At 35.9% G+C, this 17,242-nt stretch overlaps 1 protein-coding gene across 2 annotated transcripts in view; it reads left to right on the top strand.

The window, feature by feature from the left end:
- TMTC2 (transmembrane O-mannosyltransferase targeting cadherins 2) overlaps positions 1 to 17,242 on the top strand; it is a 267,338-nt gene that overhangs the window by 169,192 nt on the left and 80,904 nt on the right. For both annotated transcript variants that reach the window (XM_075080710.1, XM_075080711.1), the window contains one exon: positions 7,788 to 7,902. In XM_075080710.1, the coding sequence (XP_074936811.1) occupies positions 7,788 to 7,902 (115 nt within the window). The remainder of the gene's footprint in view (positions 1 to 7,787; positions 7,903 to 17,242) is intronic.

The following is a 17,242-nucleotide window of genomic DNA, read 5'->3' as shown; positions in this document are numbered from 1 at the left end:
GGTTATCATGCTCCATTAGTGTCTAGCTGCACTGTATATAGGCACTGTGCAAACTCATAGTGGGATACAATTCTTGGCAGAAAAAACTTACAATTAATGGATGAGTAACAAATGTCAAGATTATAAATAGAAAGGCATCAGCAGGTGAAGCCTCCTGAATAACAGATCTCTAACAACAGACCAGCGATAGAGCTGTGAACAGAATATACCTCTTAATTCCCAGTTTATCACCTGTAATTTCAGTAGAAGGGAGCTGAATCTGACAACAGGAATGTATCTTTTTAAAGGTATGAACTTGAAGAACATAAGAAAAATATTTTTTTTTCTATGCAAGCCACAAACTACAGTGAGTTTATTTTTACTGAGGCATCCTCTGCTGTCAGCATTGCTTCACAAAATTCTCTAACTTTTGAAAAGTCTGTAACCTTAGCAGTGGTCCACTGCTCTAAGTAGGGCAATATGTGGCTTTCAGCTGCTATTGTGGAGCTTCAGATAGGTGGTAAAATGAACAATGTGGTTCATAAAATATCTGATGTAGAAATATTCAGTGTAGGTGCTAAGAATGATTAGAAAAACATACTTAGTGAAAGTTCCAAGAATATTCAATGTTCCGTTTGCTCCCCTTTACCATAGAGCTGAGACATTCACAACATGCTGCTGCACTTGACTCTGCCTACTTTGTGGTGATATTGCCACAGGGTGAGGTGGCAATGTGAATGCTTGTAATTCATGACTTTCATACTGATAGCTGTAAAGTAGTACTTTATAGTGCAAAATGAAAAAGTGTTAAGAACAGGTGGTAAACAGGAAAAAACCAAAGTGGCCTAAACTGGAAACCTGGCTTGTTGTGCTCCAGGAATTAAGTCCACATAAAAGCTAATAGCAAAAGTGGAAAGGTTATTTCTTTTTGGGTTTGGCTTTATTTTGTGCTCCAAACTTTTAGAGGTTAATTTAGTGTTCATCAAACCTTTTGTGGGGATAGCCTCATATAAACTGACACCCATTAGTACACGCAGTGTGGTCAAGGCCAAAGGCATCTTCCCCATGCTGTTTTTGTCACTTTATCAGAAGCATCACCTGGAAAGTAGTAAACCTCCTAGTTTTCCATAAAGTTATTTTAGTTCTTTCAGATTTGGTTCCATTACACTGGTAACTACTTAAGTAACTAATTTCAGGGAAAAAACGCACTGAAAATAAGTCAGACTGATGTAAATTCTTTGAAGGCTTCACAACATTTCGAAGTGGGGAGTGTAAGTAGTACTGCTTCCTCCTTGTAATGTTTTAAATTTTGTCATCCTGTTCTAAGCTGTTTTCTTCTGATTTTCTTAACAAGTTTGTAACAAAAGAAAACACAAAACTTTGCACCAACTGTAATGCCAATTTCAAATATTGAAGCTGTGACCAAGAGTAAAGTATTAGTGTGCTGGACTGAAGAACTGATTTACATAAAACATACGTATCTTACTTTTAATTGGCTTGTGAGCCTTGGAAGAGAAGAGAAGCAAATGGAAAATTCTTTTGGACAGTACTGGAAACAGAAGGTGTTTTAAGAAAAATAAAATTAGAATTCTCACACTTTAATTATTATCCAAATAAATGTCTTACCAATGATAATGGCTATGAATTGCAACAGGTTTTGAGAAGGATGCTTCTTTAGAGCTTTACAGCATCCGTTGGGCCTGCAAGCTTAATTGTCTTTGAGGTAGAAATCTGACATCTGCAAATTAAACAGGGGAGCAGAAATAACTTTTTCATGAAGTTCAGATTACTGATTGGTTTAGGTATAAAATAGTAGGGGAATATGGAGGAGCTGCACTGGTCATCAACCTGATGTGGCATGTTTGGATAACAATCAACATTACTTTTACAAAGTAAAAGTAAAAGCACCTCTAAAATAATGATACCTGTGTCGATAATCACATAGTTCTCTTTCCACTCCATTTTTGGCAGGGGTACATTGATACCTCCCTCCTCCCACTCTTTTATTGGGAGAGGGAGGGGAATAAAAAAAATATTCCTTAAAAGCCTGTCAGATAAAAGCCTATTTTATTTAACTCCTTTAGGAGTTAGGCTCAAAAATACTTTCTCTTATCACCTTTTCATGTAGTTTGGAATTGTGGAGTGTTTTTCAAAATTGTACATCTTTGTTCTTTAAGGGGTTTCACATAAGTTAAGTGCATTGGTTGTTATGTTCTTGGTCATACTTACTCTTCTCTCTTGGCCTTCACCATATGTGGGAGTTAGGCTTTCTTTCCAAAAGGGAAGACAGAGATCAGTACTACTTAGAATTAACAAAAAAGGCAACTGCTGTTTCTCTAGTGAAGTTGAACATGAAAGGAATTTATAAACTTTTTTTTTCTTTGAAGTAGGACAGATACTTTTTTCTTTTTTTAAGAATTACTTATCATGTCTGTGTAATGGAATCATGGACATATTTACATTGCTAAAGAAATTGTTACTGCTCTGAAATGGGTTGCTTATTCAAATATCAGATTCAGTATTTCTGCTGTGCCAGTGTTTTTTTATAGTCAAAGATTCAGTTTCTGAACTCCCACTGTATCAAGATTGTTGTGTTATTGTTATCCCTTATCATAAATGCTGCACAGGAGCGTCTTTTTCACAGCTGTTACATGGGAGCATAAATGCAAGTAGGATAAAGGAGAACAACAATCCTCTTGCAGAACTTCCAAAAAATAGATGTCATTGCAATTTAAAAAAAAAAAAAAAAGGCAGGCACGTGGGGAGGGGGGTGTCTGGACCAGCATCTTTTCATTCCTAAACTCTATTTATGGAAAAATAGAGATTGTAATTATTATGCATTCACTTCTTTTTCATAGATGAGTCCGGAGAAATGTGGAAGGATCGTAAAGAAAAGGAATGCAACCTGGAACTGCTGTTACTAATTTCACAAGCTAAAGAATAGTAAAGAATGCACAAATATCTGTAAAGCTCTGTAGAAGTTTTCTTGGCTTGATGTGCATTTTTCAGTGAACTGAAGTTGCCAGTATGGAACTGCTGACAAGTTGATTACAAATGACTTGGCTGTTCCCTAAATGCTTCAGTCTTTGTTCAAGTAGTTTGTTTCACTCAAGTAATAATCTAGTTCACATTTTTTGATGCATTTGTCAATCTGTGTTTTAACTTTAGTTTTGTGAATAAGTCTGATAGTTTAAGGTGAGAACAGTATTACAAAACTTCAGTAATTTTTTGATGTGAATTGTGAATGTCATTTATCAGCTTTTTTAACTTTGAGTCCCACATTTTATTTCATCAGTTTTCAAGTATGTTTGCTCCTAGTAAGGTTTAGAAAAGGCAGCGTTTGTCTCCTGGCATAACATACTGGGAGAGACTGCATTTTCCTTTTCTTTGCTATATTATTTTTAAAACTTTACCAGGTTGTATTTCAGGGATTTAATAGGGGATTTTAGTGCAATTTTTTTCCTCTCCATGTTTCAGCAGAGGTGTTTTGACAACAGATATATTAATTGGTTGTGAGTTTCCAAGCAGATTTTATATTATCTAATTTTTCATGGATTATATAGGGGTGACAGGTAGGAAGGAAAATCTTCCTTCAATATTTTGGGTTATCTCTGTTAATTATTTGTGATTTTAAAATTTTTTTTTTAAGGCAAACTATTGGATCAAGTAATCAACGTTCATACCTTTGAACCATTTGAGTGCCTTTCTCTGAAACTTTACTTTGTTGCTTTGTTATTTCCATTTCACTGTACAGCATAGCATGATCCTTGATTCAGTAGAAAGGGAAAGATTTATTTAAATAAAGGTATTTGCACACATTCATTTCCATTTCTCATTTGTTTTCATAATTCAATTGCGAGCTGAAAGTTCAACTGTTCTTTTTAGTAGGATGTGATTCTTAAATCCAGGCAGATTAGATTGGACAACATTGTTCCTGATTCCCTGTTGTTTGTCTTGCTCTCTTCCAGAACGGAGGTGCTTAGAGAAGGTTTAATATGCCAACCTGGTATTTTTCAGGCTTGTTAAATCTTAATCCTCAGTTTCTATGAGATAGTTGAGAAATTAATCATGTTAAATTTGAAGCTGAAATTTCTCATATTCATTTTCATTTTGAAAGCAATTAAATGCCTGAGAACTTGACCTACTCTCACTGCAAGGTGGCATAAATGTTCTCTTTAAAGTTTAATAGAAATCTAGTTTGATATGACCAAATTGTTAACAATGAAACAATTTATTTTCATACTTAGTGCTATGTAGTTTTTCCTCATGTTTATTTAAAAACACCAAGAGCAACAAAACCCCTTTAAAACGTTATGTTTTCCTGCAAAGACATGTAACTAGTGTAGGAGAATTCTCAAGCGTTAGGAAATTTTTCAGTTTATAGTTGGCTTAGGATACAAGATGATGAAAATGATTTAATTTTTAATATACCTATTTATATTGAGTATGATCTATGGAAAAGCAGGCAATGAATTAAAGTTTGAATGGATTGACTGTTTTTTAGGTGTGAGAGATATGTGAATGTTACCTTTGTTTCCCTGCTATGATGGAATATTATTTCTAAAAGACCTGGGACTATTTTGGTCTCATTGTTGGTGCACTGGGAATTAAGCAGCAAGCAGAAAGTAAATATTACAAAGCTGTTTAGTTCACAGCTTGCTTTTTCTCTTGTGTGGAATCGGGTCTCCAATAGGGGAAAAATTGAATTTGTAATTAAAGATTAAACTGTGGTGTATATATACTTCAGCATCTTCTGAATATTAAATGTTTTCTTTTGCAATTTCAGATATTGCAGATTTTACATGAAAAATATATACAAAAATAAGTGGGAAAAAATCCATCCTAAATTCCAGAATTACTGACCTAGTTTCTTTTTCTTTTGAGAATATTAATTTTTAATTTCTAGCATGTACAGATGGAAAATAGTTGAGTGCTGAAATTTAGTTAGAGTCATAGAGTATGTTTTTAATAGGGATGTGTCTTCATGACCAGATATAATTTTGTTTCTATTTCTGAATGTGCACATAATTGAACCAATGTTGTTACACTTTTGCAGGAGAAACTTGTCTTGAGATATAGATTGAGAAACTGGATGCTAGAGATGTAGTTAATAATTTAAATTCTTTGTTCTTCCTGAGGTTAGTTGCACTACTTAAGACAAAAAAGGAGTGAAGTTCCTTGAATAGCTGATGTAGCATCTTTTCCATGTAGACCATCCTCTTTTTTCTCCCTCATATACCAACAACCAAGAGGATGTGGTTGCTGCAGATAACAGCTGTTTGTAACTTCTAGGGCTATGAGTATGATCTCTATAAATAGGCATGTATTCTATAAAATGTACCATGTAGCCTCATCTCCAGCCAGAACTAGGTCATTCGTCTAACCAATTCTGTATTTAAATAGATGTGAAGATTTATACCAAGCTTTTATAGTTTAGGGAAGTAAAAAGCCCTTGGTTTTCATGATTCTTTTAATGATAAATTGTGAGATTATTGTGTTTTATGTTTGCTATTTTCTGCTACTATCACTTCTTCTAGTATATCACATTAAGCTAAATTAATCATTTGCAGTTTTACAAGTTCAGACAAAAGTTTAAATGTAATATATTTCAAATGAAATAATGCAGATTAAATATTGATTGGTATTAAAAACTTGACACAGATTATTTAGCAGATGTAAAATAAAGTATTGCCTTAAAAATTATGTTAACTCTGTTAAATAATGGAGCCTACAGCATGAAATGAAGTCTAGAGGAGAAACTATTGCATTTAACGGTGTTAATAGGGTTTTTCCAGTCTAACAGATGAAAAGATTAACTGAGTCATTCTTCTATACATCCTACCATTTACTGAGCTTCAAAGTGGTTGGGAACAAGTAACCATGTAGCAGAAATTGTCCAAATGGTCATTTGATGTAATGCTCTGTAATGGAAGATCAGAGTGAAAACAAAAGTAGCTACAGATTACGTGGAACATAGAACTACGGGAAATTGGATGGTCATATACTGCAGAAGCAACATCAGAGTGTGTTTTGACAAATGAGTTTAAAGAAAAGAAATCTGTGCTTTTCTTAAATGGGTTAATGCTTACAAGCTGGCTAGTCACCTTCATTGTTACTTCCAAATTGTTTTCTTTTTCTATGTGTAAAAAAGAATAGTAGCAGTAATGGGGAAAAAAAATCAGAATTCTGCATATATGCTAGCAAAGAGTGTAAAAACTGAGTGAATCTGAGAATATTTTTAGGTTTATTTCATTAAACAAGAGAATGATGGAAAATCTTTGTGACTTTTGTCAATTTAGTGATAAATGACTTTTGAATTATTTCTCATACTAGGCTAAAATGAAGTCACTCACAGAAGCGATAGCTTCTTTTCTCATGGAAATATCATATTTACTTTTTTTGTCTTTACAAAACACATTGTGCACAGTTGGATGACATAAATTTTGTGAATCCTAAAAGGATTCCATATTTTTTTTTCCCAGCAATGATTAGCTCATTCTGCTCAAAGGAAAATGCTGTGTTCGCTGCTGTTTCCATTCCTGTGGCAGGATGCTTCTGCCAGGCAACCACAGCAGCTTAAAGCAGTGCACTTTCTAAGGAAAAAACACATATCTGAAATAATTATCAACCTATTTAGCAGTGTTACTTTAAAACTGCATTGAAAGTGCATTCCTCATGATTGATACAAATTCCTGTTAAAAAAGGGCTTGAGTAACTCAAGAAGCAGAGTTTAACTGCCACTTGAGCTAATGTTTATGGTTAGTGCATCTGGAGGGAAGAACAGTTTGCCATGTATTGTGTGGTTGGTGGAAAGGACGTGCATCATCTTTCCATTATTCTTGCTCATAAAAAAACCCCAAACTTGTGAAAGTAGAACTGTTTTATGAAACAACTTTGATGTATTTATAAGTATAATGTGTTTTTTATGTAGACACATAGACTATAATTACAATGACAGTTAAATTAGCTTCCTAAATTGTGAATAACATGGGCTGTGTTTTCTATAAAACATCAGTTCCAGTTTCTTTTTTAAGTACAGTTTTTGTGCCACTCAACAAAACTGCAAAGGGAACACATGTGGAGCCTTAAGTATTTTTTTACCTCAAGTCCTTTATAGATGGGATATATAAAAACACATTGTATAACATAATAAATTGTCTGGAACAGAACCACATGTTTTCCAAGTAGAAGAAAATACATTTTAGTGATCTGTGTAGTATGTTTATATCCATATGGCATACTTTTGATCCTAGTTGCTTACCTAACCATTCTTTCAATTCCTGCGTCATTTGTCAATTTTCATACTTCAGTGGGAGCTGTGTCTCCTTTGGGAAAATCTCTCACTGTTTAGAGTAGATAGGCTTTAAAAAAAGCTAAAACTATGAAGATGCCCCAGTTCCACATTTTACTCTGGGGATTTTTATTTAGATTTATTTAGATTTTTATTTTTATTTATTTATTTTTATTTTTTATTTAGAGGCGATATAAAATAAAACAGTTCTTTCCCTTTGCGACAGTAGTTTCTAAGGCATAGAGACATATTTTGTTCTTAAAGATCCTTTTCCCACCCAAAAGCTATATGTATGCAGAATGTATGCAAATCGGTGCCACGAAATGTGAGTCTCTCAGTAAGATGCAGAGATCTGGGGAACTGGGGGAGAAAACCAACCATCAACCTCCTGTCCCCTTCCATGAAAATAGTTTCTTTGTGGGGTTTGTCTCCCTGAGGAACTTCCTGGTACTCAGATACTCTGTCATCTGTAATTGGATTGTAGCTCTTTCTGAATACTGTTTTCTCCTCTTGACAGCATGGGGTAACCTTGGAAATGTTCTCAAGAGCCAGAGCAAGATTTCTGAAGCTGAAAGCGCCTATAGAAATGCCTTGTACTACCGCAGCAACATGGCTGATATGCTTTATAATTTGTAAGTATGCGTGGCTTTCCTGGGGTTGGATCGTCTGTGAAACCCGTTGTGAATGGAGCTATTGATTTACTTGCTGGAAATGGAGATGATGTTAGCTGTTGCTTTGTAATAGTCATTTCATTAATTGTGCCTCTTAAACTATGGGGTGGATAGGACCTTTTCCTGGTCAACATTATCATATATTCATGTACTGAGTATGGAGAAGGTAAACTTAGAAACCTCTTTGCTTTAAAAAAAGCAAAAATCCCCACACCGAACAAAGTACAGATAGAAGAGCTGGCAACATTAGCACTCCATCTGTTTCCGACTGCTAAAATATAGAGGTGTTATTTAGACTTCTTTTTTAAGTCTGAATAACACTTGGGGAGAGTAGGTGTAAGCACTTCCTGGAATAAGCCAGTACCCCTTGGCTGGCTCCAGAGGTCTGAAATGTTAAAAGAGCAAATTACTTTTCTCCTGTGACTGACTTCAGAGCAGCATAGGTTCAGGAAAGTTTAATTACGAGAATCCTGTTGTAGGTGGGTAAGAGAATAAATACCATGAACATCAAAATAATTATACAGTGGGGAAAAAATTTTCCCAACTCATTAATGTACCAAATCATGGACACGGAAGCTAGCGTCGTGCTAAGCTGAAGTGTGATTGTGCTGCGTGCCCCAGTGGGGAGGGGGCTGATTCTCTGCGTGTCCTGGCTGGGCATCCCATCTGCTCCCTGCACAGCACTGCTTGTCATGCTGGTGCTCGCCCTTCCTTCCCCTCCTGCCGTCACCCACCCAGCAGGAGCTCCCAGAGTGGGGCTCTGCTGCGAGACAAGCTCATCACCTTCAATAGCCCTACGCTGTTGTTTCATGGTGTGTGTAGAGAACAAAAACCAGGTGACTGCTCTTCATTAGTTAGTAGTGTGAAAATTATGTCCCATGTGTCGTAGAAAAGGATGTATGTGAGAGAAACATCATGTGCAAAAACTAAATGCAAATAATAAGGCTCTTTAAATAGATAGATAAACAAATAATATTCTTCCAATAAATCTAGTTTAAAATGGTGGTCTGTAACATCTGGAAAATTAAGTTTACCATAATAGCGTTTTTCTTCTTTTTCCCTTGTTTAACAAGGAAGTTAACAAGGTTAACAAGTTGCCCATTTCATTAATTTGCCTTACAGGTACACATACTGGAAACTCAAAATAATTTAATGATAGAATTTCTGTTCCAGAATCAACTTGTATCTCAAAATATGCATATTTTTACTACTATACAATTACATGCATACACAAATGCACATATTTTTTTTTGTCTCTGTTAGGCAATAGAGAATGTGAAAAGCATGTTTTTAAGAAGAAACTGCTTCTGCTCACATTTAAAAAACAACCTCTGAACCCAGAAGATGATTGTAGGAAAAAAACTGACAAGATTTATACACCTAAAATTCTCAAACACCATTCATTTTGGGGATGATAATAATAAGTATTAAATTTTTTTTATGCCTATACAGTACTTTTGTCTCTTACTCACTGTGTCATAGAGGGAAACTGAAGTTAATACTAGGGTAAGAAGAGGAAGGCGTGTTGGGCGATAAAGACAGGGATATAAAAGAAATCAGATTTCAGTAGTTTTGCTGTTCTTAGAACAAGCTGATAATTTTCCATTAATATTCAAAATATATGCCTACAAATCTTCATTTCTGTTGAATAGAAAATTTCTTCCAATTCTACTGGATTTGTGTAAAAGGAATTTAACTGGAATGTTGGTTGGAATATATAGGGCAGAAATGAACAGACACTGGGGAAAGTAAAGGAAGTATATTTAGAGGGGAATGTTTGTTCTATAGTATGTGTATATATATGCATATGCAAAAAAGGATCTCTAATTCTTAACCTTTCTACTACTACCTTGAATGCAATAGAATCTTTTTTTTTTTAAAGATTCACAAAACCGTTAATTGTTCAACAGAAATTGAAAAACCTTGCATCATTATTTTAATTCTTCTTTTTGTTTTTGCAGTCTTGTTCTTTCCCTGTGTTGGATACTTCCATATCCAGCATGAAAACTAGGTGATTAATGGAGTGGGCTTTGATATTAGAAGACCACAAACAAATTAATTATTTTAAGCATAAACTCTGAAGAGCTCCCTGGCAAGTTCAGCCCATCCTTGGCATGCAGTTCTGTGGGAGCCTTTTACAAAAAATACTGTAATAGAAAAATGCGTCTTGTATGTGCCAGTTAGATTTGTTGTTTCTGGCTTTTAGTATGTGCTTTTGAAACTGAAACAGCCATTTAGCAGAACTTTAGGAAAAAAGCACCCTTACAGTTCTTTCTAATTACTGCATTTTGGGCATAATATGTCCTAAGTATATTGTAGTCTCACATGCTTTTTATTTTTTCTTAACACTCATGCCTCAGTATTTGATACAAATTAATTGGCACAGGCAGCCCAGCGTTCACACACAGCCATAAGAAATCAAAGCGCTATCTGATCGAGGAACAAATTATTAAGGATTAACTCAAAATTTTTAATGGATAACAATCAAAGAGAGAAACTACATAAACAGTATCATTTGATGATCTCCCTTTCCTCTTTTCAAGAAACTAAAATGTGAGGTTGGCTTAGCAGTTGGCTATTAATGCATTAAAATCTAGAGAATTTAGCACATTAGATGAATGTCTGATTTCGGTGTTATAGTTTAATTTTCTAACTGTTATACCTTATGGCTCTGTATTACAGCTGCTTTTGCCATTCGGGACAATTTAAACTGCATTAATTCAGATTACATAATTACATAATCTCCATTTGAAGGCTTGCCTGATTCTGAATGTGTCATTTCCCATGGTGTTCAAGCATGTCAATTATTAACCTTAAATTCCTAAACTTTTAGAGATCAGCAGATTTTTTTTTGTTATTTTTATTTCTAAAAAAGAGGGGAAAAGGGAAAAAAGCTCTTGCTAACATTAGTCTTGGGTTGGTGGTTCATCACTACTTTAGATATAGGTTGAAATGAGTTGTTGTGTTGAAGTTTTCTCAGGTCCAAATAAGTGGAACTTATGCATAGCTTATATCTCAGGATAGCTTGTGACTGAGCCTGTCTTGAAGATAAGATCTGTGGCCTGGAATTTAGGAAACCTGAGCTCAAGCTAAGGACTTGAATTTTTGTTTGGAAGCTTGTTTTCTGAAACTCCCATGAAAAACTTAGGGTAAATTCCTGGCAACTCTCAAAGCATTTCAGATTTTCATAGCGATATCAGTGAAGAAAGGATTTCAGTTGTTTTATACTGTAGATGGAGAATGTATTACCATATGACTTTAATAAGGTAGTTTGTTTTTCAAAAATACATACAAAGTGTGACCTCCTATAAATAACTACTCTGACATCTTGAGACTGCACTGCAGGTTAATTTTTCCAAATAAATCTCAAAGCCAAATCCTCAAAGCTATGCAACACTGCTGATTTCAGCTAGATTTCACAGGGTAATAAATCAGTATAAACTGAGATCTCTATCCATGCCTTTTTTTTAAGCAAACAGAGAAATCCATGTATTTTAATGCTGAGAAGTACCAAGGACAGAGCCATAGAAAAATAGTAGTTCTTCCCAACTAGGCAATGTTCAGCAGATTAAAAACAAACTATTTTTAGTTGGTTTTGGCTTTCAGTCTTTGTTGCCTTATGATTGTTGCCTAAAGCTCATGGGTATTGTTTCAAATTGCTTCTAATTAATGACTAAAGTAAAATAGCTTATCAGTCAAAAGACAGTTTGTATACTTTATTTCACTTGTATTTAGGCCTAGCTGTGCTTATTCTTTTTGTCATACATATTAGGAATCTATATTAGCTTGAGTTTCTCAGCCAATTTTAAGGGTGTTCGCAATCTCCCATAAATAATTACTATTTCTTTAAAATGGTACTAATTACTTGAAACATTGTAATTTTTGAGTATACAATGCCCTATAAAGGATAAACTTCTACCAAACAGCTATCCCCTTGCTTCTCTACCAAAATATCTTATTTTGCCTTTAATGATATAGGGCTATGTGTACAAGTTTATTATTCAGATAATTTAATTTCCTTGAATAAGCTCAAAATATGAATTTCCATAAATTTACTTTAGCAAACTTAGGGTATTATGTCAATAAATGTGGATTTTTTTAGATTTCTGTTAGGTAAAGTCTTCAATAGTAGCTGAAATTTTAATTCTGTAAAGTCTGGCATTGCAAAAGTGTTTTATATGCAAAGTTTAACTCTGCATCCTTGGATAAAAATTAATATGAGCAAAGGTCTTCCTTGTCTTTTGTTGTTAGGCTATATAACATCTGAAATTGTTTTCCCTCTGCTTCTGCCTTTTGAGGGTGCTGGCATAAAAATGTCTGTTGGTGAGTTCTCAGAGACGAAAAGCACTAAAAGCAGCCTAACCTACTAACCCATGTTGAACTATGTTTGACCCTGCTCCAGACAAAATTGCTGCACCACTTCACGTAGTAGGAAATGAGTCAAGGTTATGGTTCCTCTTTCTTAATAGCCCACAAGTTCTTACAATGCAGGATGTTGAGTTAAAAAGCAAAAAGGATGTGTCGTCTGCTGTCTGTTTAAGCACTTGATTAGTTTTTTCTCAGCTGTGAACGCAAGCATGTTTGGAATTAATCTCTGCTTTGCCAGCTAGCTCTTCCTCTGTCAGAGGAATGTGTATCTTACTGTACCCAAAGCTGTCTTGATAAAATCTTGCTGTATTGTGGGGCTGGCTCTTGAGGTAGCACCCAAAGGTCACTCTGTTTCCCAGTGGTGTCCTGCAAGCGTAGAACTATGCTCTGGGACTCTGTGTAGGATCTATATGAAATAGATATTTTTGTTAGTAATATCGGAGCTGAAACACATTCAGTGACCTAGCTATTCAATTACATGCCTCGGTATTTGAAATTGTGGTGGTTCATAGTCCTTACCTAAACTTTTTCCGTTTTATAAAATCACGAAAATAATTGTTGGACTCTGGGAGACTTTGCCTTTTGGTTTTGTAAAAGGCCCCTTTGTAAGAGGTTCTTTCCAGCTCTCAACCTATGTTGCCTACTGGGGCACATGAGGGGAAATACATGTCTTGTTTGAGGTCTGCTGGCACAGCACACCACTACCCAGTGGCCAGAGGAGGGGGAAAGGCAGGAGCAATGCTAGTCCTTGTCCCTGTGGCAGCCCTCCCCCTGTCAAGGAAACAGGTTGTGAGAGTTGATGCAGTGCAGAAACAGTAGTAATCCCAGCCAAACTGCCCCAGTAACAGAGAAAAGAACAGGACTGTATTTGCTGACCAATTTGCTTGCATTTGGAAAGCTCTTCCTTAGAACCGGGAGAACATGACAGAGCTTTGACTGCGCTATCTGAAAGCCTAGAGGTTGTTTTGTGGGCAATTGTTTTGTTTTGATTTTTTTTTTTTACTAATGGGATTGTGGATGACCGTGCTTAGTGAATTCTGCAAAGGGAATGGTCATTCTGTCTTAATGCCTACTGGGTATGTGTGAGTTCTTATTGTTTAAAAAAGTAGGATTTATGTTCTGTTTACATATTTGCTAACAGGATGTTATTGGAAAACATTAAACATGTTCCCTGTTTGTACTGTTCCTTAATGATTGGCTTTCTTGTTAATGAAACCTAGTTATAGACTCTTACAAAAGGTTAGCACTCATTTGGTTGAGTAGTTAAATGGCTTAATTCCTTAAAAAAAACCCACAAAACCCAACCAAAAAAGCCTTAATTAAGGACCAGACTTAATGGTTTCACGTACAGGGCTGCTGTAGCATCCATACCTGCCTTTCTACCCACTAGTTCTACAAATGAAGACAATGAAAGAGTTGCCGTAAGCAAAGCACATCATCTATTGCTGCATGGCTGGAGACACATCTGTGTGGGGAATAAAATAGGCTTTTCTTCCATTTCTTTCTTTGTTTGCCAGTGTAGCATTTAGGTAAATATAATTCTTTGTAGATAATTCCACCTGAAATCACTGGGATGAATGTAGCTTGAGGCATGGATGAAGTGCAGTTGTTGCAAAATAATAGCTAACAGGCCCTGTATTAGCTGTTATCAACCAGTAAACAAAATTGACTAACCTATTTCAATATTGTATCTGGCCTAAAGATTTTATAAATATTTTACTAACATACATGTTTACCTTGATGACAGTTACGGTTCCTATGTATTGTACTTGGTCAATTTATGCCAACTTTAGTCTCTGAAGGGTTTGCTCTGTAAGTATAGAATCATAAAAACCGTAAGTCGGAAAAGACCTCTAAGATCATCAAGTTCAATCATCAACCTTGCCAATATTGCTAAATGCATTCCACTTGGGTATGTTTGGAAAAAAAAAAAAAAAAAATTTCTGGATTTTGTGTTCTTTGTAATCATCCTCCTAGTGTCTAAATGCTCCATTTTTGAAGCTTCTGCAAACTGTCATACGTACTTTTTGTTGATTATTATGTTGTTGATATTTAGACTAGCTAGCTTTAATAGGGCTCTCAACGGTAGACTGTTTACTGCCTGTTTATGTTGTGTGACTGCTTCCCGATCCCCAAAAACAGTTCGATGCTATTAGTATTCAGTGACTTTAGGTCAAAACCAAGGCAGAGAATGAAGATGGGAAGATTTTTCAAGTTGTTGGTCAAGCAAGATAGGTAGAGGTTGGCAGCTTGAAGAATTCAGGATGATTGTGAGGAACTCCTTTGCGGGAAATGTTTTCCTGCACATAATTAAATGAGTCATTCTATCTATAGGAGTGATGTGCATCATTTCTAGCTAACCAGAACTTGTTTGCCATTTTTTCTTATTTTTATTTTTCTTCCTATTAGACAAACAGGATTCTGAGACACTTCCTAAGTCACTGGGTGAAGTCTGCTACCCTTGCAAGCAGTCAGCACATATCCTTCATTTTGTGAATGATTCACACTCCGCTGTAAAATCAGCTAGAAGTAATGCAGGCAAAAAAATTCTTGTTGTAAGGTTGTTCCAGAACGTTGCTGCTGTGATAGTTGGAACTTGTCTCCTAATTAATCCTAAATTAATTCATGGACAATTTATAACCATTTCTATCCCATGGTTTCAGTAGCTTTTTCTTTTTGAAGTAATTTCATCTTCACGTGTTTCTAGTGAGAAACTTTATTCCTTCACCACAGTACTTGTCTTAATAGAAGCCACTGACTTCTTCCCCACCCTCCCTCCATCTGATAGACTTCACATTTTCCCAGTTTTGTCAGTAAACTTTCTTTGAACGGAAGTTGCATGTTTCAATTAACATTTTAATTTATCAGCCTTTCAACTGGGAGGTGGACTGGAGAGGAAAAAGAAGTTTTGGAACTGCAAACTTGAAGCAACTGGTCCTGTGTTTCGGGTTTTTGGGGGCATTTCGGGCTTATGCTTTTTTATTTATTTAACCAGGTATTCTTAGCAACTGTAGAAAGTTTATTAAAAAGTGCCAGAAGACTTTAAGCTCTTCATCCAAGTTTATTACTGGAGTTTACTCTTCTCTATCAAGCGTCCTTATTTCAAGGACATGCTTTCCTTTGTTTATCCTTGTGTGAGGAAGAAGGAAGGCTTTGTGTCTCTATAACCACAAAAGATAGGTACATACACAATGCTTGCCAGTTGCTCTGCTCCACCACTGGCTTAAGGTCAATGCTTTGCACTGTATCACTGCTTTTGTATTCTTTCTGTCTGCTCCTTCTCCCCTCTTCCAAAAAGCAGTTTTCATTTTGAAGTGTAAACAAAGAAGCGGAAAGACACGTCAGGAACAGATCCACTCTGGCCTATAGGAAGAACTTCCTAATGTAGCCATCTGCCCTCACTTCTGGGAGGGGTGAGGTAGTGGAGATTCAGCAGTACCTGCAAGATGTGAACTCCAGCTGAGGGATGTTCTTCCTCTGCATCTAGAAAATGGTCATTCAGCACAAACATTTTCTTTTTATTTTATGTACTATAGACGAAGTGGCAACGTGAGATGAAAATCAACTGTCTTCTTTAAAAGGAAGTGGAGTAGAACTATATATTTGTTGAGCTTTACAAATGCACCCTGAACTTTGTAAAGATGTCTTCAGTGTAATAAAGCATAGTAATAAGCATGACAAATAGACTTTACATTGCTTGATTGTAAAGGAGATAAATGTACTAGCCAAATTGGAAAGTTGTGGCTAAACATATAGCCTGCCATTCCCCACCCCACCCCCCACCCCACCCCCCAAAAAAAAAAAAAAAAAAAAGATGGGAATATGCGTGCACCAAACCTTTTTTAAAAAGAGTTTGCCATTTTTTACACACTCGCCATTAATCCATTATCACTCCCTTCTAGGTGAGTGGAAAGGAACTAATTTTTGTCTAAAAGTTTTGAGAACGAGTACACAAGGAAGCATACACTCCATCTGCCATTGCCAGTTTCTGACTTCAACCCTAGCAATCAGCTGGAGGGAAATGGGTTGTCTGAGGAAGGAAGGAGTTGGGACTATCAAAATGGGGCTGAACAAACAGACGCTAAGTACTTCAAGAAGGTCATGGGCATTCATTGTTACTGCACGTTGATTTCATTTCATCTGCTCTGTCCATGCTTCTCTATGCTTTAGCTAGTCAGCTCATTTCTTGCAAGCTTAGCTATGGTAATTATGCAGCTATTAGATTCAAGTTTATGACACCACAACTTCTTCCTGTACAACCATAGTCAGTTTGCTTGAAGGACGTTTTGCAATCCTCTAGTTAAATTGGCATAGAAAAGTTTTATTTAAAATTTTGCCCTTAATGTATCTTTATGAAGATACAAGTTTTATTTTTAGTGATTTAAAAGCAATTCTGAGTATCTTTGATGAAAATTCTCTAGCTGGAAGATAGTAATTGCTAAAGTAAATGTGAAAATAAGACACAGGAGACATATCGAACTTTCCTCTTGTGGCTTTGGCCTCTGTTCTGAAGTGAAAGAGACTCCAGAGTCAACTCCAATGAAAAAGGAAGCATTTCTGTGGCAAAATAACCCATACTTCACCTATTGCTGAAGGAGAAGGAAAGCATATATAATCAAACTTCCAGCTGAATCTTGTTTTGAAGAGTTGTTAAGGTAATTTAACAAGCTGTGAAGGTAATTGTGTTCAAACTCTCACCTTCTTTGGAAAGAACTGAACAGACCGTTTTGGTAGTATTTGCTCTAATGACCTCTTTGCAACCATGTAGTGAAGGACACACGCCCTTCAGATATTCCTCAGTTGCTTTGTGTTTGTCTTGACAATGGTGTACAACTTTCAAGGCCAGCTGCTTTCAGAGGCAAGAGTGGCCAGCAGAGACACTTGAGAACAAGATACCTGCTCTGCTCCCAGGGCCTTTCCCTTGGGCTGCCAT

This window comes from Phalacrocorax aristotelis, chromosome 1, assembly GCF_949628215.1.
Source record: "Phalacrocorax aristotelis chromosome 1, bGulAri2.1, whole genome shotgun sequence".
In the NCBI taxonomy this organism is placed as follows: Eukaryota; Metazoa; Chordata; class Aves; order Suliformes; family Phalacrocoracidae; genus Phalacrocorax; species Phalacrocorax aristotelis.
Note: the sequence above shows the minus strand (reverse complement) of the source record. Positions and strands in the feature narration are given on the sequence as shown.